Source organism: Mastacembelus armatus, chromosome 5 (genome assembly GCF_900324485.2).
Source record: "Mastacembelus armatus chromosome 5, fMasArm1.2, whole genome shotgun sequence".
In the NCBI taxonomy this organism is placed as follows: Eukaryota; Metazoa; Chordata; class Actinopteri; order Synbranchiformes; family Mastacembelidae; genus Mastacembelus; species Mastacembelus armatus.
In genome coordinates this window covers 2,724,349-2,749,671 of record NC_046637.1, presented here as the reverse complement: position 1 = coordinate 2,749,671, position 25,323 = coordinate 2,724,349, and the positions used below count along the sequence as shown (strand labels likewise).

At 40.0% G+C, this 25,323-nt stretch overlaps 3 protein-coding genes across 5 annotated transcripts; all 3 read right to left on the bottom strand.

Moving 5' to 3' along the window:
* Positions 1-35: 35 nt before the first annotated feature.
* tgm8 (transglutaminase 8) lies at positions 36-9,479 on the bottom strand. 2 transcript variants are annotated; one of them, XM_026306709.1, is made up of 17 exons: positions 9,369-9,413; positions 7,881-7,886; positions 7,577-7,662; positions 6,773-6,943; positions 6,208-6,462; positions 5,915-6,033; positions 5,559-5,687; positions 5,289-5,466; positions 4,817-4,952; positions 4,547-4,659; positions 4,201-4,316; positions 3,871-3,997; positions 3,675-3,790; positions 2,176-2,350; positions 1,870-2,033; positions 1,351-1,484; positions 812-959 (listed from the first exon to the last, which is right to left on the bottom strand). In XM_026306709.1, exons 3-17 carry the CDS (start codon positions 7,578-7,580, stop codon positions 812-814), a joined length of 2,085 nt encoding a protein of 694 aa, XP_026162494.1. In that variant the 5' UTR covers positions 7,581-7,662; positions 7,881-7,886; positions 9,369-9,413. The 2 variants fall into 2 exon arrangements, with proteins under 2 accessions (XP_026162493.1, XP_026162494.1); XM_026306708.1 differs by lacking the exons at positions 7,577-7,662; positions 7,881-7,886 and having other exon boundaries at positions 36-959; positions 9,369-9,479.
* A 166-nt stretch (positions 9,480-9,645) lies between these two features.
* ccndbp1 (cyclin D-type binding-protein 1) lies at positions 9,646-18,547 on the bottom strand. The gene is made up of 11 exons (XM_026306710.1): positions 18,319-18,547; positions 17,609-17,668; positions 17,113-17,192; positions 16,865-16,946; positions 16,277-16,373; positions 16,046-16,119; positions 15,105-15,181; positions 13,901-14,160; positions 13,524-13,584; positions 12,678-12,724; positions 9,646-12,196 (listed from the first exon to the last, which is right to left on the bottom strand). Exons 1-11 carry the CDS (start codon positions 18,404-18,406, stop codon positions 12,088-12,090), a joined length of 1,035 nt encoding a protein of 344 aa, XP_026162495.1. The 5' UTR covers positions 18,407-18,547; the 3' UTR covers positions 9,646-12,087.
* Positions 18,548-18,732: 185 nt separating this feature from the next.
* LOC113130249 (H-2 class II histocompatibility antigen, A-Q alpha chain-like) lies at positions 18,733-22,219 on the bottom strand. Of its 2 annotated transcripts, XM_026306712.1 has the most exons (5): positions 22,133-22,219; positions 21,686-21,766; positions 20,855-21,112; positions 19,605-19,886; positions 18,733-19,520 (listed from the first exon to the last, which is right to left on the bottom strand). In XM_026306712.1, exons 2-5 carry the CDS (start codon positions 21,744-21,746, stop codon positions 19,402-19,404), a joined length of 720 nt encoding a protein of 239 aa, XP_026162497.1. In that variant the 5' UTR covers positions 21,747-21,766; positions 22,133-22,219; the 3' UTR covers positions 18,733-19,401. The 2 variants fall into 2 exon arrangements, with proteins under 2 accessions (XP_026162497.1, XP_026162496.1); XM_026306711.1 differs by lacking the exon at positions 22,133-22,219 and having other exon boundaries at positions 21,686-21,822.
* Between the last annotated feature and the right edge of the window lie 3,104 nt (positions 22,220-25,323).

Sequence of the window (25,323 nt, the reverse complement as noted above, 5' to 3'; positions counted from 1 at the left end):
GTGCACAGATTGATTAAAATCAAAAACAGTGTAAACATAACAGAATATATAAGATACAATCGAGGAGGCACTTTAACACAAATTATACAAAAACAGAAAGTTCCACTTGTGTTACATTACTCATGACAACTATGCAGAGGTACAGATATAAAATAATAAAAATAAATAAATAATTTTAAAAAATATTTCATGAGAGCAAGCCTTGTCAGCTGGATTTCAATGCAGAAATGTGACTGAGGGATGGAGTCAAGTGGTTTTGGCAAGAACATGGATTTATTGGTGGGCAGTGTGTTAGACCATGGTCTTCTGGGCATTTCCTTGACTTCAGCCCCCCAACAGCAGGAATAAGCCTGTAAAGTGGACCTGAACATCCCTCACGAATTCACACAACAGCTGTTGTGTGTCTATTCATCTGTTGCTGCCTGTAATTGAGGTTTTGCATGATCCTGATGTTCAAGTGTACTGGCTAGGCTAATATTGGTTTCTCAAAAAAATCTTGACCAATTTATGTGAAAAACATAAAATAGCATCAGTATGACATACGATTGCACCATCATCTGGAAAAATCACTGCAGCATGAGCTCTTGAAGAGCAACATCACAGCTAAAAATATTTTGGTGAAGTACCTGTTATATATTAATTTTTATAAAACAACTTCTTTCCACTGAACATCTTTGGTAATGATAAAGATACTGATGACAGTCTAGGATGGTGACCTGCATCAGGCTCATATATGAACGGCTGTGAAAAATAGAAACCTGTGCATCTGACATTTGTAAAAGTTCATGACAGGCAGCGATGAATGAGGAATTCACGGTTTGACGTTGACAGTGCAGCTGCTCTTGATGTTTCTGAAGGTAGAGCAGGTGAAGTTGGCTATGAGAGTCTTGTCTCCTATCTTTTGAGGAACAAAGAAGAACTTGATACGTACTCGGCTGCTCGGCCGCAGGTCTGGAAGACTGTGGGTAAAACAAAGTAATGAGAAAGTGTTCAATTAAGGTTTAGTTTGTGGGTGAGACTACATCCACTGTGCACCTCATTTACTTGCAGTAAACTGTCCATAAGATTCTTAATCTAATTGCTTAATTGCTTTTTCAGACAGTTTCTGATTGTTGCAAATTTTGGATAGCTCTGGGGCAACAGTAAAAAATAAGTAATCATTTTGTGCTCCAGTAACTTTTGAAAGGCAAGATAATTATTGCTGATATTTTACAGATGGCCATATCTGCCCACGTTAACCTAGCAGTGATTTGTTATGTGAACCTTTACTGTAACCAGCCTTGAAAAAACTGTGAGCTTATGTTATACACACACACACACACACACACACACACACACACACACACTCACTTGTGTTTAACCTCCTCATCCAAAAGGCCACTTCCAGAGAGAATCAGACTGCAGTCCTTCAGTAGCTCGTTGACTGGGTTCATGAAAAGCACTTCTCCACTTGCCTCTCGGTTCACTTTGATCAGACTGGGAACCTGCAACACACATTTTAACAGATTATTTAAAATAGACTCGGTTACCAAACATTAGACAGGAAGTATGATGCACTTTTTGTTACAAGGTGAGAAAGGAAAACCAGAGAAACATGACAAAAAAGCTCAAATCAAGGTATGTTTTTATACCTAAGGTGACACTGTATATTTGACTGTCAATAAAAAAGATTAGAAATGTCTGTGAGTGTATGCATGGCCTTCGTAATAAGCAGCTTCATATTTTAGTCAGTAATCCTTGAAATATAATGTTATTGTCTTTCAAACTGAAAACAGCAGATGACTAATGCAACAGGTTTTCTTGGTTAAGGACAGGCAAAGTATTGTGACAAGGTAAATTCAGACAGAGATAAACAGGTTTTCTACTGACAGTGATGGAGAGGGGAGGGTTCTCCAGCACAATATCATTCACAGCCAGGTATGTGTTGTCAGGCCTTCGTTTGTCTGTGACGATGGCTGAAATCTTCATGCTGTCACATTCCAACATGTGTGTTTTGTAGGTCGAGAAAGGGACCAGGATGGGGATGGACAGAGCTGCAAGAGCCAGAGGAAGATTTAAAGTCATTCAAAGAAAAGCAAATAGTGTTCTCACATGGAATCTAGTCATGCAGGTAAATTCAATTTTATTGGTCTTTCTTTGCTAAACAGCAACATCTCCATCCAGAAAAACAGTCACCTTTCCCAGGCTGCAATGTCTCATCCTTCACCTCACTACTGATGTTGGCAGCTGGTGAGCCATTGTACCTCATGGCCTGGATGCTGATGTTGATGGACAGCAGCCTGGCAGCAGTGCTCTCACTCTGCAGCACCAGCTTCAGGCTCACGTCCTTACCGTTCCTCGGCTTAGACACCTGCAGCACCACACAATGAGAGTAATGACACATGCCTCCAGTATTTAATCTAAGCCAAACCACGTGACAGACTATAGTATCGGTATATACCCATCCGTTCCATGTGAAGAATGAGCTCCAACTAGGACACATGAGCTTATCAAAGCCAACAGGGGCAACATGTTAAAATCACTTTTCAAAATCCTGTGTCTCCATCTCACTTTAATACTTTTGCACTGGTTGCAGTTATTACTGTGCACTCAGTGCATGAGCGTATCAAGCAACATAGAGCGATACAGCCAGTGCTTTGCAGACTCACTCAGGGTTTTGCCTTAGACTATCCAAAAGCTCCACCGTCTTACTGGGTTGTACTTACTTGAAAAGTGTGTTTAAATATTTTGGTTTTTAAACATAGATATTCCTTTAAAAAAAGCTCAAATTAATTTTGGAACATCTTAATCTTAAGATGTTTCTGAGGACAATGGCTCTTTTGTTTTGGCTTTTTTGTTTTGTTTTGTTTTTTTTGGTGCAGGGCCAAAATACGCCTACTGAAACAAATCCAAAGTTAGTGTCTTTGTTTGGCTGTAATCCTGCATGAAAGCAAACACTCCACATACTCAAGGTATGTCAGATATTGGAGCTGTTAATGCCTATGGCCACATCAGCACAGTGCCAAATTCCTGCTTTAACATCGAAAATAACATTCCTTACTTGGGTGTGATTTAGACTCACAGACGAGCACCAGAACACACTGACAGCTCTGTCAAAGTTCATTTTACAGTATTCTGTCTAACTATTACACTGTACTGTGCTTCTTTTTCCTCCTTGGTAAACACCTGGAGAGATAATCTCCCAATGGCATGAATAAACATGGACAAATATAAATTAGAGAGGCTAAATTTGAAGCTATTCCTAAAGTTTATCTTCTCTATTTTCTTACATCCATTACCATTTTTTATTATTTTTTGCTCCTAAATTGGTCTTAGTTGCTTTATGTTTCAAACCTGCCCATTGGTGCTGCCTTGTGTGTTTTTTTAGAATGTGAAAGATGGAAAAAAACAAAAACAAAAACAGGCTCACAGGTGTTTTTTTTTTTCTTTTAAATTCATTTTAAAAAGGCAGCAACCTGGTAGAAAATGAGAGAAAATAAAAAAAGCAACAAGTTCTTCAGTCAGACTCAAACTGAAGACATCAATGCATTAAACCCCTTGAGTTCTTTTTACACATTTAAACATTTATAATCACCAAAAAAATAAAGAAATAAATGGATTATTCAGAGTAATTGCAAACATTTTGTTTAATATCTCTATAAAGAAATTTTAGGGATTACACTTGTCTGACGTACCTCTTCAAATCGCATCAACACCGGGCTTACTTCATCCTTTTTACTTTCAGTCTCCTCCTCATCTTCGATGTTAGAGCTGACACCGTGTTTAAAGGCCGCCCTTTCCTCCTCCGAGCCTGTAAAAGTAGTAAACCAGTTTCAAGAGCTACAGCTTAAACAGTGTGTGCGTGTTTGTCTGTTTGTCAGGTCGACCCACCCTCTCTGTACTTGTAGGTGTGTGTGATGTCCATCCTCTTGTTGGCGCCAACATATTTGGTGGAGATATTCTGACCAACTCTATGACTGTCACAAAAGATTTTTACTTCTGAACCATCAGCTTTGACCTGACAGGAAATACATACAGAAAAAACAAATTCAACACAACTATAAAATAAAAGCACATTTTTGGATATATTTGCAGCAACACGTGAAGTAATCAAAGCTGGGCTACACTGAACCTGTCTTTTCTTTGTTTTGTTTTTTTTTTTGCTCAGTATTGACTAAATATGATATAATGATTTTATAGGCTCAAGCTCCGCTCACTGACCAGCCAGTCAATACAGTCGGCATTGACCTCAGCGAACACAAAGGGGACGTCATATTTAAGGTTGGTGTCTCCACACAGGATGGCTTTGACGGGAGCTGGGCCGCAGCAGTAAACGCCTATAAAAGGACAAGCAGATATCTGTTATCACACAGATATAAAACAGAAGAACAACATTCACACAAAGGAGAACAGTTTCCATGTGGATTTGTTTTGTAATGCAACTTAAAGCCTTCAAAGTGTCTCACTTTGATGCCATGTGGTGGCCATATTGAGATGCCAGTGATGAAACTGGTATGACGTTACTTGCATTTATTACATTTAAGAAAACAAACACAAGAGTCTGTACCTTCACTCTTCTCCTGCGGTGTTGGATCCAGAACTTGCCAGCCGTCATATTTGCCATATTGATTTCCCAGATCGGGCCGTTTCATCCACCCCTCAACCCACACATGGTAGTTCCTAAAGCACAACACACCGTTTAGATTTCTGAGCAGGTCAGTAAACATAACACATGACACTGTAGAATCCATTCTGAAGGACGAGACTAATCTGCAACTCTCATGGATCTGCTGTGTTTCTGTTCTCAGGCTAAAAACCTGTAGCTTCTGTGTCTCACCAAACACTGTCCTTGGTTTCTTTCTCTCTGACACCATAGTCAGCGTGGTACTCATCAACAATCAGATTCTTGTTGGTGTCATGGGCTGATTGGAAGTTGGTGACCACCCGGCAGGGGATCCCCAGGAGACGCATCACTGGAGGAAAACACAAAGATTTAAGCCAGTAAAACAAGTCCTTATCAGGTGTTCTTCCCAGTCAACTCTTTCCTACATCTGCTGCATCTCCATCAAAGAGTGAAAATCTGTCATTGTATTTGATGTATTCTAACTTTTGTATCATCTGTTACAAATTTATAGCTAAAAGAAATCTATTTATTGTATTAGCTTTGTTATTCAGTTTGTTTAAAAAAAAAAATCAAACTAATCAAAAATAGGGGCAGAAAACAGGTAAGAAACACTGTGTTTTCTTTGCTCTCAGTTACATCATTTTCATTGTATCTTTTTCCCAGACCCTGAAGAGTCAGACGTTACCTGAACACATCACACCAGCGAACACCCAGCACTGCCCGTACTTGACTGGGTGGCAGCCAATGTTGAACCACTGTTTAAGGATGGGGTAGCTGCCGTTCCACTGAGAGGGTGGGACCCCACCCCTGAAGGAGTTTCCCCAGTTTCCCTCCAGCACACCATGGTCATCTAGACAGTTGATCTGGGGAAAAAAAAAACAGTGTGAATTTTTTCCTCTAAATTACAACTTTTCTCACCTAAGAATGAACATGTACTCAGTTGAATTTATCCTACCATGGCGGTGACCACGCGGCTGACGTAGACGGGGTTACAGCGAGCAGAGACATCTTTAGCCGGATCTTTGATGTATTTAGGGTTTAGGTCCAGTATCTTCAAACAAATGTTCACCATGTTGTTCTCAAACTGGACATGAAGAGACAAGAAGACAAATGCTGATCAGATTTTTACCCACTTCTTCAAAGCCCTTCACACAGGTCTCTTTACTGACATGCAGCTCATCACTTAATGTAAGCAAAGTGACATCACCCTGACTTGGACTGGGAACCACTCTGTGACTGGAAGAGAACAGTCCCATACAGGTAAAAAACTTCATAGTGTGTATGTGTATACGTGTATCTGTGTGTGTATACCTGTCCAAAGTCCCAAATTATGGATGAGATGTAGTTTCCATTTCCTGTGTAGATGATTCCTTGTTCATTTATCACATACTCCTGCCTCTCGCTCTCATCAGACAGAAACACCCAGTCATCTACAGGGATGCAAAAAGCGCAGCTGGATTCAAGTATTCAGATACTTAACTGAAGTAAAGGTACTGCATTACAGTTATACTCACTTGTATATAACAGTACATTTGCATTAAGAGAACAATGAACAGTGATAGGAACATGACATTAGCAACAGAGGTACAAACAGACAGACCTACCAGGACACCAGGGGTTGAAGAGCACCACTAGTGTTCCCAGCACTGCTTCATTGTCCCTGTGACTCACAGACAGGGTGTGTTGTCCAATGGGGGTGTTGGCTGGGGGGGTGACGGTCAGGCTCAGGATGCCCATTTGAGGGATCGAGCTCTTGTGAAGCGCTACATTCCAAGCCGCCTTTGCTGGTGGTGAAGACTTCACTATATCTGGGATCCCGAAGCATGACTTTGTCCCCCGGTCCTCAGATGGACTTTGTCCTGTAGGGAAGAGCCAGTGAAGGGGTCAAGTAGTCATTCACTGTCCAGGAGTTCAAGATGGTAACATTGGTTAGAATAAAATGCAGAATCTGTTACTATTTAAATATTATCTATTATAGATCAAGGAAATAATTATCAAATTAATCTTCATTGTTAAAAAGAATAGCAAAACATGTATACTAGATCCATACTAATAAGAGGGTTTTTTGAAAATGAAATGGTCAGTTCATCACAAATAGATATTTATTGGACTTTAATCATATCATCACTTATTGATCTTCACAGGGAAACAAATAATGAAAGGACTGACCAGTAACAGCGATGAGGGCGAGTGGGTAAAGGTCAGGGTTGAAAGGTTGTGTCAGTTTAAGGGTCAGGGTGAAGGGCTGTCCACGCCTCACGATCAGCTCATCCACTGAGATCTCACTGGTGTGGTGTTCAGTGTTATTGGTTTTACTCTGGAGGTCCACTTCCTTAAAGACTGAAAGACATTTTAAGGACACACAAACAACATGTTAACAAAATCTCTTTACATCACATTACTGAAGAAAAAGACTAATGACTGATATTAATTCATTTGCCAGGTCAAGTTTCAGTATTATGCACTTTTTAATGAAAAACACGTAGGAAAAGCAAAGGTTTCTTTCATGTGTGACAAAGATGGTGGCCATCACATAATTTACATTATGCAAAATATATTTTAAATTCTCCTTTAATAATAACACAATAGTCAGTGGTCTGTATTAAAGTCTTAGCAGCTTCAGCCATGCTGCTCAGCCAGGCGTGGGTCAGCTCAGCTGATGTGTGGAGAAACCTAGATTCACCAAACTGGATCAGCGTGTTGAATGTTACTGTCCTGTCTGGGAGAAGCTCCAGGCAGGCAGGGAGGAGAGTAGGAGGTGGAAACATGTCAACATGACAAGAATGTCAAATGCCACCAATGCGGAAATGTGTTATGAAGAAATATGTACATAAACGGGGCAAGACATGACAGGACGGGCCAATAGAGAACACAATGGAACAGTGCACCACCCTTCGACAGCATATTAACACCGTCACAATGCTGATTTACTCGATTTTATGCTGCAAGAGGAAAACTTATGTAAACACCCACCCATCAAGGAGCCTTCAAATGCAGCATATCACCACCCGAAAAGTAACAGTGATGGAGTTTGTTGAGGTTTAAGTTCAAGTCTCCATTGGTCCTTTTAAACCAACTATATTTTAATATGGCAGCTGCATTATTTCCAGCATAACACCATAAAAATGACCTTTCATGGTTTATCTCCATGCATCATCTCTGGAGTTGAAGACCTTCAATGCAGCATTGCAGAAAGAATTAAGCTGTAAGTTAAATAAACATTTGTAAATGGACTCATCTTTATTTCATGCTTTACTCTTACAGTGTTCAGCATCATGTCCATCTGATTTGAGCATAAAACATTTATACCTGCTCAGCATCAAATAACAGACACATTAAAAAGTAGCTGCTGAAAATAGTGGAACATTTAGCAGGCAAAGAACGAAACATTTTCCCTGTGCAGTTCATGGAGATCAAAAACAGACTGTAAGAAATGCTACACAACCTCCAGATCAAAGTAGGGCTGAGATTAAATTATTAAAACATCAAGCAGCAGTGACGCATCAATAAAATTATTCTTGTAGACGTAGGCGGGATACTAGTGTCATCACCTGGAGCTGAGAATTAACCTTTTATCCTTTAGATGCAACAACCAGGAACACAAGAGGAGTCATTTGGATCTTGTCTTGAACTACTGGGTGTGTTTGGCTTTGAGTGTGTGTGTGTGTGTGTGTGTGTGTGTGTGACAGACACACAGTTATCTGTCATACTATTATTATTATTTTTTTGGATAGGTCGTAGGTTCTTTACTTACATCATTTATTGTTTTATCACTTTTCTTTTCATATAGTTGTTGCCTTCTGTGAACTAAAGCCATGAATCAGATCATTATCGCATTATTTCTACATATACAGTTCTTCATGTTCTTCAGACTGTGCTGGTGGTCTATGCCGTCTGTAAAACAGACAGACAATGTGTCCAAGAGGCAGGTCTGTGTGTGCAGATAATACTGTCAAACACTGCTCAAAGTAGATGTTCGCACTCTGTTCCCATCCATCAATCATCTACCACTTATTGCTGAACATGAACATCCAGAGTCACGGTGCTGGAGTCAATCCCATTTGACACTGGGCGTGAGGCAGTGTACACCCTGTATCACCAGGCTGACACATAGAGGCAAACACTCACATTCACACCTATGGGTTATTTAAAGTCACCAAGTAGTCTAAGCCCTCCTGTATGTGTTAGGACTTTGGGAGAAAATCCACATAGGCACATAGTGAGAACATGCAAATTCCACACAGAAAGGACCCAGGGTCAAACAGGATCTGAAGGTGGAACTTTCTTGCAGTGAGGCACCAGTGCTAACCACTGCTCCTTGCTCAATTTCACTCTTATAATATATGCACAAACAGCATTAGACTCAGTTGATTAATATTATTTGGCTGCCATTTTTCAAGTCATAATCTAGATTAAATATAAATATTTGTATTTTGCATCAGAGTTCAGGTCATTGTACCAACTCTAAGCACATTTTCTGTGCAACGTATTTACACTGTCCCAACTATTTCTATTTATTTTTTTCTGCAAAGTGGTTGATATCATTTTCTACAAATAAGTTACTATAGTCATTCGTGACTTTCTAAAAAAAGAAAACTAGAAAGTAGTGAGATCTAATAAAATAACCTTGAGAGATTTTTAAAACTATAAAATCCCTACATCATTTATAATCGAAAAACTGGAATTTGGAATGGAAGCAGAGACTAACACAGGACGTAAAGATGTAAAAAAAAAAAAAAGAAAGTTTAAAACTTGCTGCACTTACTGGAGTCTTGACTCTCCAATCCCATCTTTCCAGAACTACTTCTCTTACAGCAGCAGCTGGGAGCACAGTAAAAGGCGCTCTGGCACACAGGCAAGCAGCACAGTGACAAGTGACTCACCTGATGGATTTTAAAACACTTGGCAAGCCCTGCCCCCATGTCGTCAGAGTTTCATGTTAACGTGAAACACATCTTCAAACCTGGACTGTGAAGGAGCTTCTGGGCGTTTAAAGGCTACAACTGCAATCAGGCTATGAAGCATAAAGATTTGACAGGATAAAGAGTTTTAACAAAGTTTTTATGTCTGAGTCAAAAGTGACTCATAAACTCAAAAAATGACGCCATCACATTCAATCATTTAGATCATCAGCCACTTATATTGACTGTATTTACAGAGACAATAGTATAATTGCATTTTAGGTGCTGTGACGTGTAAACATCTGACCGGGGTCACAGCTCAAACCAACACAGGAGTAACTTCTGTAAATATTAATGATAATGAACTACACACTGGAACTCAGTGAATGTCAGATGCTGCAATCCAGAAGATAAACTGTACTGTTGCTCGACTGTACCTGTGCTGATCAAAGCATAAAATTATCTGCTTCATTAGGACCTAGTGACAGTGGTAGAGATAAAAAACACAATAAAAAAAACAACCCACTTGTGTTTTCCAAATGCACAGATTATCCTGACAAAAAAGATTCTGAAGCTTTGTCCCTAAATGTATTTAACACATACCATGGGCATCTGTGGCCATTACATTGTGCATTGGATTGACATACCATTACCTTTTAAGTTTGCATGACACACCTGTCAGAGAAGAGTCGCTACAGAGCAACATCAGCATTTATCTTGAGCTGTTTCTGACCATCCTTTAAACCCAAGTCCAGTATTCTAGCAAGACCTGTGGAAAACACATGCCCTTCAGCTGCTCAGTGTTGTGTTCACCCGACTCTGGTGAGGTTTGATAGTAGTATTCAGTATTTTCTTTTTGACCTCATGGGATACGTAACTAATGATGAGGCAATACTAATAAGTAAAACAAATATTTTGTGTTATCACCTTAGTGCTGTCCATGATGCAACACCCTGCTGTGTGATGTTGCCTAATCTTATGTTGGGATGCTATTCAGTAACTTCTTTTGATAACTTTAGTCATGTTTGACTCATTTTTAAGTGACAGTTACAGGTGTTCAAATGTGCAAAGGTGTGTGTGTCCGTGTGTAGAAGGTGGTTAGGGTGGGATTCTTCTGAACTGTGAAGTGTGACTCAAAGTCTACAAGTGACGGGAGTGGGGTGATGTAGTTTCACTGGCATTAAGAGAAAATAAACAACACAGTATTATTGTATCGTCACAATGCTACACCCATTTTTACAGAGATTATCATTGTTATTTGGGAGAAATCCAACCTGGCTGCACTCCATATTTATTCTTCTGAACATGTGAAGAGACAGAGTGCAGAAAATATAAAGTGTAGCTCACGTAGGGCTGCTCTGTCTGATCCCAGAGATGAGGAGCTTTGTCAGATTTAGCTACGGAACCAGATGATCTGTCCATTAATTAAACAAAACAAACAAAAAAAACATAACACATGAAGCAAATGATTATGACGCTTCAGTTCACGTGTAGTTAAAAAAAGGCTGTTTCCACATTCTGTGTCTCTGGTCACCCAGCAGTTGCGTTTTATGTGTTCAATAAAATATAAGAAAACTGGCTAATTTCAAGAAGGAAAAGCAACTGAGAAAACCTGAACTGCAACAACAGAAGGCGAATAAAACCAAAATGTACCAGACTGCAGTCATACGGTAACCCTACCAGTTAAACCAGGGATACTTTCAGTCTGACCTAAGTTAGACCTAAAACAAGCCTGGTCCCTGTCAGGATAGTTTCAGGCTTATCCAGGATTATGGTTTATCTGCTAAAGTGAAAATGTTTCTAAGTTCCTTTCTTTCTTTTTTTTAACCTGTGTGAACATAAGACTGCAAACCTAAGCATTAGAAGAGTTCGTTGGTGACCTACAACATTCTGCCAACTTTTCTTATGCTTTGTTTCTGTGCTGGTTTCTTTGGATTGTGCTGCTCTGTGGCTGCATCTTTATCTCAAACAGGTGTGTCTTACAACAGCTCCACAATGGTTTTGTTAAACTTGGTTTAGATGATGCTAATCTGTCCTTACAAGTGTAGTGAAGGATGAAAATGTGATATTCACTGATGTTGGACAGGATCCTCTGGTTTGTCAGCTCCCATCTGTCCATCACAGCAATACGGTCTTTGTGGGAAACTTTCAGGCAGGTTTTCAGACTAATTGTGCATCTAGTCTGCCTTCTTCCTGTTCAACTACTCATCACAGAACAATAAACCATGACAAGAGATATGAATTTTAATTAAATCCTACTGTTATGCTGTTAGTGCAGCATAAGACAATTCGTTCCTGGAGCAGGTTGTGTGGCTATTTGGCAACAAGTCAAATGTTGTTCAACTGTGTTGATAACTGTCACACTGCATCTCAGAACAGTTCACGTAACCACCAGTTCTGCCTTTTAAATATTACTTGATATATGTCCATATAATTGTAAACACAACCTTTTAGAAATCCACATCTTTTATATGCACTACACACACACACGCACACACACACACACACACACACACCCACACACCCCTACTGTCATTCCATATACACTCAAACAACCAAAGCACTTCTGGCTGCACAAAAACATTAGCTGTCCTGCTGAATGAGGTCTCTGGCTTTCTGCAGGTTGTGATCAACAGCTCCATCTAAGAACTGAACCCAGGTCAAGTCCGATTCCCCACACACATGACTGGACCTGGAAGGGCAGAGAACGAGTTCATGGGGAAAACTATAAACAAAGACAACAAGTTTATTTCTGTTGAGCTGTTCTAAGAACTGACCTACAAAGACAATGTGATTTTATTAGTAACTCACTTTTAAAATTGTTGGCTCTATTGTTTTCATAAAGAAAATGAGGTTTGTCTGAAACTGATTATCATCTACACTGGTAAGATCTGCTACAAGACAGACTGATCGGACGCCTCGTCAAATTTTCACCACTGGTTTCACACACCAGATAATTTTAGGACATCAGACTTGTTCTACTTTCATTACTGATTTCAGGGAATATTACTCAAAACCTCAATTTTTAATCACCACTGACCTACATATACTTAACTTCAACATATCACCTGCACTACGTTAAGTTTCACACATCTTAACTCACTAATGACTGCAGTGAAAAGGTTTTGAGGCTTCAGAAGGAGCAATTAATACTGTGAGTGAGTGAATCTTACCTGATGATCTCCAGAGCTTTCTTTAGAAGTGCTGCCAATTTAGAAAGCTGTGGAGAAAAACACTACAAATAATCAGATTTCCAGTGAAGTTACTCATGATAAATAATACAAGACATTTATATTAACTCAACACTGTGCATGGACTCATTCCAGACCACAAACAGATGTGGTCTAATTAAAGAACTAACTGACTTCAGTTTGCTGCAGGAGATCTATGTGACTTTTCAAGCACACGTCAGCTTCTTATGTTTAGTCTGTTGAGTTCTGTCGATCATTTGATGAATGACTGTAATATTTAAATTCAAATTAAGCTTGATATGCTTCATTTACATTGTTTTTTCTGTTCTTGGACACTGTTACTGCACTTTGATGACTAATAAACAGATTGTTTCACACTTAAAGAGTTCCCTTACATGGGAAAAAGTGTGACTCCTCTGCATTTCACACATCAGCATATTTTACGCAAATGCAGGAGGACATTCAGGCCAACACACGCCTGGGAAACGAGTGACAAGTTATCAAGTCGTAATCTGAGTACCCTGCACAACAACAACATGTGGCAGAAAGGAGTGCCCTGATAACAAAAGGGTTACAGCATATGCCACAAACGTTTGGCATGGTTGGATCACAGCCAATAGCTTTGCTGTCTTGCATATTATGTCCCACCTTCCTTCCAGGCTGAATTTTCACAATCTACTCTCAAACAAAGGTACAAATGCCAAAAAATACTATTTAAATCCAGATTATTTCCAAAATATTCTGATTAGATCAGATAAAACTTTATTGTTTACACAGCAGAGAAATTCAGGCTGATTCAGAAGCAACTTGTCAACTTGTGTGTCTTACATTGTTGTCTACTTCACTGCAGTCCATGGGTGGGTAGAGACAGAGAGCCAGATCATCGATGCTGGGGAGGAAACAGTGACAGACGGGGATTGTGGTCATGGCTGGGATCACCTTGATTTCATTTCTTCACTTTAATAAAACTTAAATACTTAATTGAACAATGAGCATAAATGCATAAAAACATCCAATGACTGATTTGAAATATCACAGTGCAGACAATGAAAAACTTTTCCATGTGTAAAGGTGTCAAGACTACTACACCTTTATTCTATGTACTTATTTATTCGACTATGTATGACATCATATTATGACTGTGTGTGTGTGTGTGTGTGTGTGTGTGTGTGTGTGTGTGTGTGTGTGTGTGTGTGTGTGTGTACCCAGGACTGAGTTCCTTGGTGATGTCAGCCAGGTCATCGAGCTGGGCCACATTTTGAGGCAGACTGACGTCACCGTGCATTTTGACAGCTGACATCAGCTTCCTCAGGCACGCTGCCGACGCCTTCATCAGCCCCTGGCATGGACCAATCACACGCCGATCCTTCTCTGACCAATACATGTCCTGGTTGTCCCGAGCCTCGTCCTCTTCCTGGTCATCGTCAAGAACGTCACTAAAGGGATCCTGGGACTCGGTTAATGCCTGGTGTGGGAGAGGGCGGGGCACATATATTCTTTTAATTTCATCTGCTAATCCCCAAATTAACAATAAATGATCTAAAGCCTGGTATATTGGAATCTACTGTGCCATAGAGCTCCACTGCTCTCCAAAATCTAGAAACTATTAATTACCCATGAACACACATGGTGTGTTGTATTTTGACTCATTCCCACATACACCACCCTGCCGCTGGAAACAGCACCTTGAGCAGGGGTGGGAAACCTTGGTCCTCAAGGGCCACTGCACTGCTTGGTTTCCACTGTACTCACTGTTGATTACATGGATCAGGTGTGTTCAGAGGATTCACTTTGACTTCCCCACTCCACCCTCATCTGAGATGGTATATTTCAGTTCCTGTTTGACTAAACACACCTGATCCAGGTAATCAGCAGCAGAGATAGTTGGAAAACAAGCAGGGCATTTGCCATTGAGGGACATCAGCTGTCCAGCCCTGATCTAAAGCATCAAATGTGGATTAATGTGCTGCTGAAAACAGCCTCCACCAAACACACCTTGTTTCCTCCAGTCTCAGTAATGTTTGTTAAAAACAACAATGACCTGTTTCTTTAAGGTACAAGTCTTCAGTGCCAACCAGTGCCACAGACAGGGAGGGAGAGTAAAACACTGAATATTTCTAACCCTATCTTGTATTACTGTGTGTTCATGGCCAGAGAAGGGAAACACAGAACAATGTAAATGCACCTCATTCTGAATTTGCTGAGACAAAACACAGAAAAAAAAAACAAACAAAAAAAAAACAGTGGATGAGTAAAGAGGGAGGCTCTCTTTAAAATATGGTGACTTGGATCAAAGGCCTGCTAAGGCCTGTTTCAAATAACAGCCTGGGGATAAATACAAGCCCAGGTCAACATATAAGAATTCATAGTGTGTGTGTGTGTGTGTGTGTGTGTGTGCACATGATGTACCTGTTCAACCTCCTCTATGGCATCTTTAACAACTCCACTCTGAGCGGACAGAACCACCAAAACTGCAGCTTTATTATCTGTGGAGCAGAACATTTTTCATAAAATTATTTTGTATATTATATTATAATTATAAACCTGGGTAAGGTAGGACAGTGACAGATCAGCAACACTGACACTTTTAAAAGTTATTGATCTAATCATGATCAACATTAATCTAATGGATTTGATGGGAATTTATTTTTTCTTTTATAAAAAGACAACTTTACATATTTCCACTTCTTGCCCTGATATGCATGTTAACATGGCTGGTTACTTTCCTGTTTGTAAATGAAATACCAACCCTTCTGATGTGGCCTTGGAGCAATCATTTCCTCTTTGTTATTTGAATTCTATTTCTTTTAATGGTTGTTTATTGTCAAAAATTTTAGTTAGTGGTCTTTCTACATATCTGCTCAACTTTTTTCATTTTGATTGCATGTAAGATGACATGCCAATGAATTTTAATACTAATAACATACATAACCATGGACACTTCCACTAACGTCAACATGGGTAATACATTATCCCCAGATACAAAGGCAAAAACTAAATGTTACTCTCACAAACTTCTTCATCAATATGAACAAGCTTCTGTTTGTTAAATAAAACACAGTCTGTAGTTAGAAGCCTTTACAAACAGGAATGTACAGTCTGACTCTCAGTACAACATCGCCACGTACAGGCTGGGTTTAGAAATACTGCCATTGCCTGCAGCATTTATCACTGTAAATACTACTACTGAATCTATCAACACTAATACTACTAACACTGTATTGCCAAAAAAAAGCTCAGGATTATGTAGGTCGATGAAGGACAGTGTTTTAAGGAATCGGACTCCAGTAACAATTTTTACTGCTGATTCTGAGTCTCAACACATCTTTTATACAGTCACATCATCTGACCTTTGGGCAACTGAGCAAACTGGTCGCAGGCTGACCACACGCCTCCTGTTGATGTCAACTGTTCTTGGGTCAGACTAGAAGAAAGCAGATGAAGAGTGGAGGAAGTCGAATAAAAAGCCAAGGAACAGAAAGATTCTTTACATCATGAATTCCCCATCTTTCCTGTTGATTATGGTTGAGATTAACTACAACTTAAATCAACTCTGTGTGTGTAATTGTGTGATTGTGTACCTCTGCAGTGGAGAGCTTAGTATGACTTCCACCAGCTGCATGACTCCCTCCAGAACTTGGACGGTGGCGTCTCTGACCTGCCGTCGCAGGCTGACACCTGCGGCACAGACAGTCGACCCACTTAATATCTACTCATAAAACTTCAAGCAGCAGACACAATAAGCTTTGAGCAGCATTACTGTGGTTATACACGTTGTTTATCAGCATGATGTTTACAATGTGACTGAAATATGAGGATTTAACAGGAGATTTTTGAAAGTAAAACTGACCATTGGAGCCTTCACGTCTTGTTTTTCCAGTTTATGGTTGGACTAAAACTGCACTAAATCTCATTGACATACATTTTCAAAATACAGCATAACTGGGTCTCTGGCACTGAAAGTAAAAATTCTTTCCATATATTATAGTGTTATAGGTGGATGTTGAGTATAGGTGGGCAATAAAACATTACTGCAGCAATGGAAGAAAAGAAATAATAAAATTCAAATAAGAACAGATAAGATTCAAATAAGAACAAAGAGAACAGACAGACTGCTCTGAACATGATACTAATTCCTGGACTGGTCTTGTGGTGACAGGGGAGGTTACCTTGACTCTTAGGGAGCCAGTAATACACTGTAGACAGAGTCAAGACACTCTTCAAGATGGACTCTGCCAACTTCTCCCCATCCTGCAAAGAGAGGTAGAAACAATGAAAAAAAAATAAAGACTGGAATTACTTTCTAATGCCAAAATGATTATTGGCGATATGCCAATTCAAACTTCAACAATCTAAAAGTTATGTGTCAGTAATGTGGTCAAATATCAGCTCATTATAATTAAAGTAATTGTCTGACCTGTTGTGATGGCAGTGGAGGTTTGGAGAAGGCCAAGCTGAATTTAGTGGCTTCCTGGGACACTGCTTTCACTGCCTGATCTGAGGACAAAGGATACTATTACTCATTTACTACATTTGGGCTGGTGATTTAATTCCACTGAGATTATGTGCTTCTGCAGGGAACATTATAATTATGGTAATTATTATAATTACACCGATTTTTAAATTATTGTGAACAAAAAGTATCTGTTACACAATCTTGTGAGGCTGGAAACAGCAGCCTATGTAGAGGAGCAAACAGAAGCCACAGCAGTCAAAGAAGAGTCCGTGATGTTCAATATGAAATTATGTAAAATTGTTTTTGCCATATTACACTTGACAGTGGGTGGCACAACAAGACACCCAGGGAGCAAGAAGGGAAAGTTATTTTACCATTCATGGCACCTTAAAGGGGCATGGAAAAAGGTGAAAACTGAGCGGGAGGGATGGAGGATTGTTACGATATTATACTCAACTCAGAGTGTCCCAGAAGTTGGAGAGGTTGAAGGCTCCATCTGACTCATTGGACTCTCCATCTGCAGTTTACAATGAATGTTATAATTTACACATAAATAACAATGTGAAACTGATACCAACCCTTCTACATTTATAGATTTACTTCAGAAAATTCTGACAAATGGGAAGAGCTGGATCAATAAGTTTAAAAAAATCATAAATGTTTTTCAATCATCATCAAACAATCCTGAGTTTTCTCTTTTGTAAATCATTGCAAAGTGAAAATATTCAGGTTTTGAATTGTTGATCAAACAGCAAGACATCTAAAGACGTCACCTTAGCTCTCAGAACTTGTGATGGGCATGTTTCAGTTGCAGTTTCAACAATTAATCAATTCACTGAAAGAATATGTCACAGACTATCTGATATTTTAAAACAGGTTGTCAGTCAACCCTGAGGATGACTGCAGGACGTTCTGCTTCGCATGATGATGATGTTAATGACTTGAAACGTTATATCTTAATGTTTCTTTGTTGTGTTAACGTTACTGCCTCTGTTTTGGAGGCTGGAGAGTGTAATTTTACTGTTTGTTGAAAGCTGGACCAGCTCATAAAACAAACAACAAACAACAAAAACATAAGCACGTTTAGCCTGACACACGCTAGCACACGCATAGCCTAGTTTCCGGCTTAACATCCGTGTTGTGTCGGTTCTAACGGGTAATATTTACCTCTGACTCGGTCTCTGACACACTGGATGGAGTTCAGAAGATTTCGTAAAGGTACAGAAGCGTTTCCACCACAATTATCAGCGCTCATGACACCCCAAAGTCTGGTCAGTGTGATACATGCGTATTGTGGCGCCACAAGAACCGGATGTTGAGTCGGGACGACTTTAAAGGGAACAACGCTGCTGCCGGAAAAGGTTGATGACGACACATTACTGACACCTCGTGGTTAAAATTGGTACTGCAAGTAAAAATGAATTTTGTTGTTGAGAAATGTTGTTTTAAAAACAAAAATACAAACAACCACTATTCGATGAAATTTTACTTGAAAAAATATAATATCAAATTCCATATTAATGTGTTATTAATGAGTTTTAATTTTTAATTTTTGCTTTTTCATCTGACTGAGGTTATGCACCAGTGAACAATGCCTTTATTTTCTCTGTAAATACGTAAAAAGAAACACATTTAATTACAAACATATCTGTAGTCAATCAAACACTATATATTTTCTCAGCAAACATGGACAGTTCGATCTGTGCAGGTGTAACCTTTATTACTAAGATTTAAAAATTAATTTGTAAATAATTATTATAGCAGTAGTAAAATATCTGCTACTATTTTGTCAAAAAGATGTGGCTTCTCAAATATGAACATTTGCTTATAATTATTATTATTATAATGCTCTGTGATGGACTGGTGACCTGTCCAGGGTGTACCCCTGCCTTTCAACCAAAGAGAGCTGGGATAGTCTCCAGCAGATCCCTGGACCCTGGTTAAGGAATAAGAGGGTATAGATGATGGATGGGTGGATGATTATGAATGAATTAACTATTTTTTTAAATTGCAAATTTAAATATCAAGTTAAATATCATGGCACTAAAAATTTTGTTGTGTGTGTGTGTGTTTTAGGATTTATTCGTTGGATTAGCTGCTTCTTTGAATCAGCAGATGCAGATGAAGCAGCTTCTTCGTGAGACAGTCTATGTCCACTGAGTATGATGCACATAGCAAAACCATTTCTAAAACATGTGAGTGCTTAGTTGAGTCCTGGTTGAGTTGCTCTCAGTAAAATCTGTCACAGCTCTATTCTGGCTGTTTGGTGGCAAAAAAGGCTCCAGCCCCGATACCCATCAGGCACAAAACGATGCTCACACAGAAGAACACAACTGCAGGACTGACACTGCTCTTCCTCTGCCTCAGCTCTGTGGATTGAACCAAAACAATTAAATCTCTTCTGTATTACAGTATTGTACATTTGTTTCAGACACCACAGCTGGTTGTCTTACCCCAGCTCTTTGTGAGAGGCTGCGATAAGGCTTGATGCTCCACTGTGCAGGTGTAAACATCTCCTTCTGTAGGAGTGAATGTCAGTGTTGAAATTCTGTGGAACGTCCCATCGTTGTTGTGGCGGTAACGCAGGTTTAATACCCCCTCTGTAACCGGCACCTCGTTCCTCAACCATGTGAAGTTGATGGTGGGGGGGTAGAAATGATTGGCCAAACAGAAGAGAGTGTTCAACACACCCTCCTCCTCCTCATACCGAGTGTAGATGAAGGTGCCTGGAGCATCTGGTCAATGAAGAGCAAATAACTGAAAGGGGTGATGGACGAAACACATGATGACGAGAAATCTGAAAAATAATCTCCTGAGACACTTTTGTTCTTTTATAGTTTGTCCTCAGTGCTTCTTTAATGGGAAGCACTGAGGAAGCACTTGTGGATATTTTTCAGTACTATTGTGGTCTAACCAAACCTATCAATAACGTCAGTATTGTCAAAACTGGGTGATGCTATAAAGCACAGGCCCAATGGCAGTTTTTTTTTCTTTTGCTTGCTTTCTCCAGTGTCTGCACATGGCACCGTGACTAAGGTAAGGTCATGAATGACAGTTGCAGTAAGTGAAACCATGAACATGAACTAGAGGTCTATGATTAAACTCAGATCTCCTGCATGAAAACTGCCCTTCTTCCACACCAATTTACCACTGTGGCCTCCACATCTTAACATTCTACCTTCTACACTGGCACTGTGTCCAAATTGTAAAGAGATATGGGCGCAGTGTACACAGGTGCTGGGCTGGTTGCAGTAAAAAATGAACAGAACCTGGACCAGACCTGATCAACTGGTTTAAACCTGCAAAATGTTTGTCTAGTTAATCATGGAAAATGGGTGAGAAGCTGGGTGATAATTCTCTATGGGTTTATATTGCACACAATCTTTTGATCCATTATTACCATTATTATTTTAAAAAAAAACAGATTATTTCAGCATTAACATTCATTTCAGTTTAAGGGATGTTTTGGGATGATTTCTGCAGCATAGATGAGTTTATTAACTGCGAAAATCTAAAAACCTTTGCAGAAACATATCTTATGAAGGCAGCTGTCAAACTACTGTAATGTTCAGGAAATACTTCTTAAAAGTATCGTATCTAATTCCATTTTGAAGGGCTACTGATCACACACACACACACACACACACACACACACACAGTTAATAATTGAAATGTTACTTGCATAAACTGTTCAGCTCCTTACCTTGTCGCATTGGAGCGCCAGGGTCAGCTCTCTTTGCTATACCCAGAACGCTGTGACAGTGGCCCAGAGCAGCTTTGGCAATTTCATAAGACTTGTTTAGAAAGTCTTTTACAGACTTTGGCTGGTGAGGCATCATCCACACCACTTCTTCTTTGTTGAAATCAGCATAAGCAGCCACATCACCGTCAACAAGGACGTCCACCCACACCTCGTCGGGTTCATAGCACCCGTAGATGTAGTGGAAGTCATGGAGTGGTGCTGCAACACAAGAGTTTCAAAACTCTAGAAACATGTACTGTACCTTTATGTATTTTTTATTTATTGTATTTTTTTCTAAAATATATCACACAAGGGATGGCTGAGATGAAATATAAATCAAGGGTGAGAAAATCCTCCTATGCTCATAATAAAAAAAATCACCATAATTCACCCTTCAGCAAGAAGTAAAAATAAATAACTGTCGCCATTTTTCACACTTCTCCATATGTCTGCTGGTATTCAACAAACGGCACCTCACAAACACACACTGGTCTTTTTCTTCTTCCTCTTATTACAGTATTTATATTTTCACATACAGGATCAGGGCAGTTTGCTTCTCGATACATCACTGTAGTTTCTAGTTCTTTTTCTAGACTGTTCCTGTTTCCAGTCCTCTGTCAAACTTGTGATAAAGACCTGAAGTAACAATATGAATTAAATTGGCAGATGAAGCTGATTTGAATGAACCAGTGTGAAGTCGACCAGTTTCACTTCACACTTCACACATAATATTTGCTGAGTTACTCACAAATACACAGTGAAAACTGATGGCAGCTGCAGTTTTAATCTTACGTGCTGCAGAAGAACAAACAGCTCCAGTGAATATGATCAGTACGGCAGCAGAGAGAGTCATCTCAAATCCAGACCCGTGGGCTGTGTTCAGACAACAAAACAGCTGAAGCAACGACTACAAACATGCAGTGAACTACATGGTGCTGATCAGCCACTCACACACAACGACACCACTGTTGCCAGGCAGATTATTTTATACTTGGAACGCCTCAAACAGGAAGTGGAGGTGCACAGTCTTTTATTATATATCATAACATATTACATAAAAACAATAGAATAATCTACGCGCATAAGTGGATGTTCTACAAATAGAAGAAAACAAGAGGTAGCTGCTCATATTAGAACAATATATGTAGTGTATGTAATTTCAGTTTTTGCTTTAACTTTCAAACTTTAAGTCACTTAACAAAACAAATATCATAATTCCCATCGAGCAGGAGCCCAAACCTGTTTGCAGAGTGGAATATGTATTTCTTTCATTCTTTTTCTTTTTTCTTTATTGCCCATCGTGTTTGTTAAGCAGAGACTTGCTCTGGTTCTGCCTCACTGCATTAGCTGAAGCTTTTCTGCTCACGTGGAAAGAAGGTGTTTCCTCTTAGCTGAGTTTGATATTGTTGCTTTTGTAATAATTACATGTTATTTGGTTTTGTTTTGAGTTTTGACATTGGAGGCTTCGGTCTGTTCAGCCTGTTTTAATACAAACCTTAGTGCCATGATGAGATGAGATAATGATAAACTATTATTTTTTTAATATTATATTTTAAGCTCCAGATTGGGCAGTCACTGGTCTTTTCAGTGCAGTCAGTCATGTGATTACACTGAATCACATGCACTATCAGGTCCAAGCACACTTAGGTCCAGTCTGCATCGTAGCCTCCAAATTCCTATTCTGGGATATTCTTTAGCTTTTAGCTTTATCAGATCACCGGTTATCTGAATAATGTGCACAGTGTCATTAGTGACTGAGTTAGCAACAGTTTATACAGTGTGAGCCATAGCAGGCAGGAAAACCAGTTGTACAAGCAGTGTTATTATAATAACTACATGATAAATGACGATGTTTATTTCTGCAGTACATCAACAGACCACTGGGGGACGATGTGCACCTAACATTTCTGCACCACACTGGATTATTTGTCAGTAGGTGTTGATGGAGACACCCAGCTGAGGCCCTTACCTGTCTGTCAGAGATAAACAAAGAGTTAAATGTGTGAGTAAACTGGAAGAAAAGAGTTTGGCACATGGGATGACAGGAGATTACAGAATACAACCAACCAGCTGCTAAATGTGAGGCACAACAAGACAGTGCTGTAGATTTTAGCCGTTTGATAAATCGTGCAGAGCTAAATCATATGGAGCCAGAATGATTACTTTAGATTTTGTTTTGGTGAAAACCAAACCAGAACTGAAATATAAAACATTGGCACTGAGAAAATCATTACTACTGAAAACATTACAATCACTTTTTTTCAGTGCCAAGCGTTATTATTTTAGATTAACGTCATCATTCTGGCTCCACATTAGATGTACCACACTTGTTAATCATCTGAAAATGCAGGTGACAGGTCCCATTTTAAAAAGAGATACACACACATTAGAAGATAAACCAGCCCAGACTGTAATGAACAAAACTAATGAATACTGTATGTTTCATACTGTCAACGCTACAGTTTCTCCAGGGGCCTGTTTGTGTGTTATACAATTTAGTCTTTCTTATTCCTCATTTCTTCACTTCCTTTTCTCTGTGTTTTGTGCCTCAGACAGCTTCTTCTCTCAAACACGTGGAGGATTTCAGGGGCAAATCATTTTATCTCCTCTCCTCTCTCCCTCTCTCTGTTCTCCATTATTTCTTTCAGCGTCTCTTTCTTCTCTGCTCCCTCCATCGTGCGTTCTCAGGTGTGATCTTTGTGGCAAGTCACTGTCTAGACAACCGATTATACCGAATAATGAGGGAGAAGGAGGGAGGAGGGATAGACTGAGCCTGAAAAGGGAAACAGAGGGAGGAGGATGTGAAGGAAAGAGAGGTAGTGTCAGACAGAGAGAGAAAGGTGTAAAAGGGAGGAAGAAGAAAGCAGAGGCATTTAGGAGGAAAAGGATGAGAGGAAAGAAGGACAAAAAGAAAAAAGAGAAAATACGACAGAAAAACTGGAAGTGCTAAGAAAGAATAAGAAAAAATGCAGCAGAATAGATAGAAGAAATTGAAAGAAAGAACAAACGGAAGGAAAAATTAAGTGTTAAAAATTAATGAATGAGCAGAAAGGATGAAAGAAGAGTGTCAGATGCAGACGTGCCCATAGGACAGTTAACACAATGCATCCACTAATCCTGACCTAAATCAGACCTTAACCCTTAAACTGAGTCTTAAAAACAGCCACACACACACACACACACACACACACACACACACACGCAGACTAAACATCACTGAGCCAGAACATAGACACAGTCTGATCTGCTGTGTTAGGAAAACCTATCAGTTACACAGGCTTTACTTTATGTGTGTGTGTCTGTGTGTGTGTGCTTCTCGTTGATTACTCATCACAGGGCTAACACACACAAACACTGACACGCACACTCGAACACACGCTGTAATAGGCTTATCCAGCGTTGCAGGTTCAGCCTTTAAACTGGGGCTTTTTTGCTTTGCTGTTTAGAATTGAAGAATATTTTCTATCTGCTAAAACAATAGTGACGTCTAAAAAAAAAACCCTTCCTACGCATCTGTGCGCATGTATGTACATTTTGTCTATTCAATATTCAAACCATAAAAAAGATGTGAATTAGACAGGCTGTGAGACAGTCAGACTAACAGAGTTTTATTTTGAAAGACAAGCGAGCAGGAAGACAGACGATCAGACAGACAGTGAGTAAGCAAGAAAGTTAGATAGTAAGACAGCAGTTTGTAAAACAGATGGCCAGTAATCAGTCGACAGCAAGGGAAGCAGACGGACACTGGCGGTCATTTCTTTTAAGAGACAGTAAGACAGACACAAAGGCACTGAGACAACAGCAGCCCAACAAGACAGAAACATTTAATTCAAGAGGCAGGCAGACAGTCAGCACACAGACAGGCAGGCAGGCAGACAGTCAGCACACAGACAGGCAGGGAGACTGTCAGCACACAGACAGGCAGGCAGGCAGACAGTCAGCACACAGACAGGCAGGTAGGCAGACAGTCAGCACACAGACAGGCAGGCAGGCAGACTGTTACCACACAGACAGGCAGGCAGGCAGACAGTCAGCACACAGACAGGCAGGCAGGCAGACAGTCAGCACACAGACAGGCAGGTAGGCAGACAGTCAGCACACAGACAGGCAGGCAGGCAGACTGTTACCACACAGACAGGCAGGCAGGCAGACAGTCAGCACACAGACAGGCAGGCAGGCAGACAGTCAGCACACAGACAGGCAGGCAGACAGTCAGCACACAGACAGGCAGGCAGGCAGACTGTTACCAGACAGACAGGCAGGCAGGCAGACAGTCAGCACACAGACAGGCAGGCAGGCAGACTGTTACCAGACAGACAGGCAGGCAGGCAGACAGTCAGCACACAGACAGGCAGGCAGACAGTCAGCACACAGACAGGCAGGCAGACAGTCAGCACACAGACAGACAGGCAGGCAGAGAGTCATTAATT

Coding starts and splice junctions, on each gene's coding strand:
- tgm8 (XM_026306708.1), bottom strand. CDS start 9,393: ATGGGATTGGAGAGTCAAGACTCCA. Junction 4,660..4,816: donor GAAACCAAGGACAGTGTTTG/GTGAGACACAGA, acceptor GTTGTGCTTTAG/GAACTACCATGTGTGGGTTG. Junction 960..1,350: donor GATGAGGAGGTTAAACACAA/GTGAGTGTGTGT, acceptor TTTTACCCACAG/TCTTCCAGACCTGCGGCCGA.
- ccndbp1 (XM_026306710.1), bottom strand. CDS start 18,406: ATGAGCGCTGATAATTGTGGTGGAAACGCTTCTGTACCTTTACGAAAT. Junction 17,193..17,608: donor CAACTTCTGGGACACTCTGA/GTTGAGTATAAT, acceptor CTTTGTCCTCAG/ATCAGGCAGTGAAAGCAGTG. Junction 12,197..12,677: donor AAAGCTCTGGAGATCATCAG/GTAAGATTCACT, acceptor CTGCCCTTCCAG/GTCCAGTCATGTGTGTGGGG.
- LOC113130249 (XM_026306712.1), bottom strand. CDS start 21,746: ATGACTCTCTCTGCTGCCGTACTGATCATATTCACTGGAGCTGTTTGT. Junction 19,887..20,854: donor TGGCGCTCCAATGCGACAAG/GTAAGGAGCTGA, acceptor TTCATTGACCAG/ATGCTCCAGGCACCTTCATC. Junction 19,521..19,604: donor GCCTCTCACAAAGAGCTGGG/GTAAGACAACCA, acceptor TTCAATCCACAG/AGCTGAGGCAGAGGAAGAGC.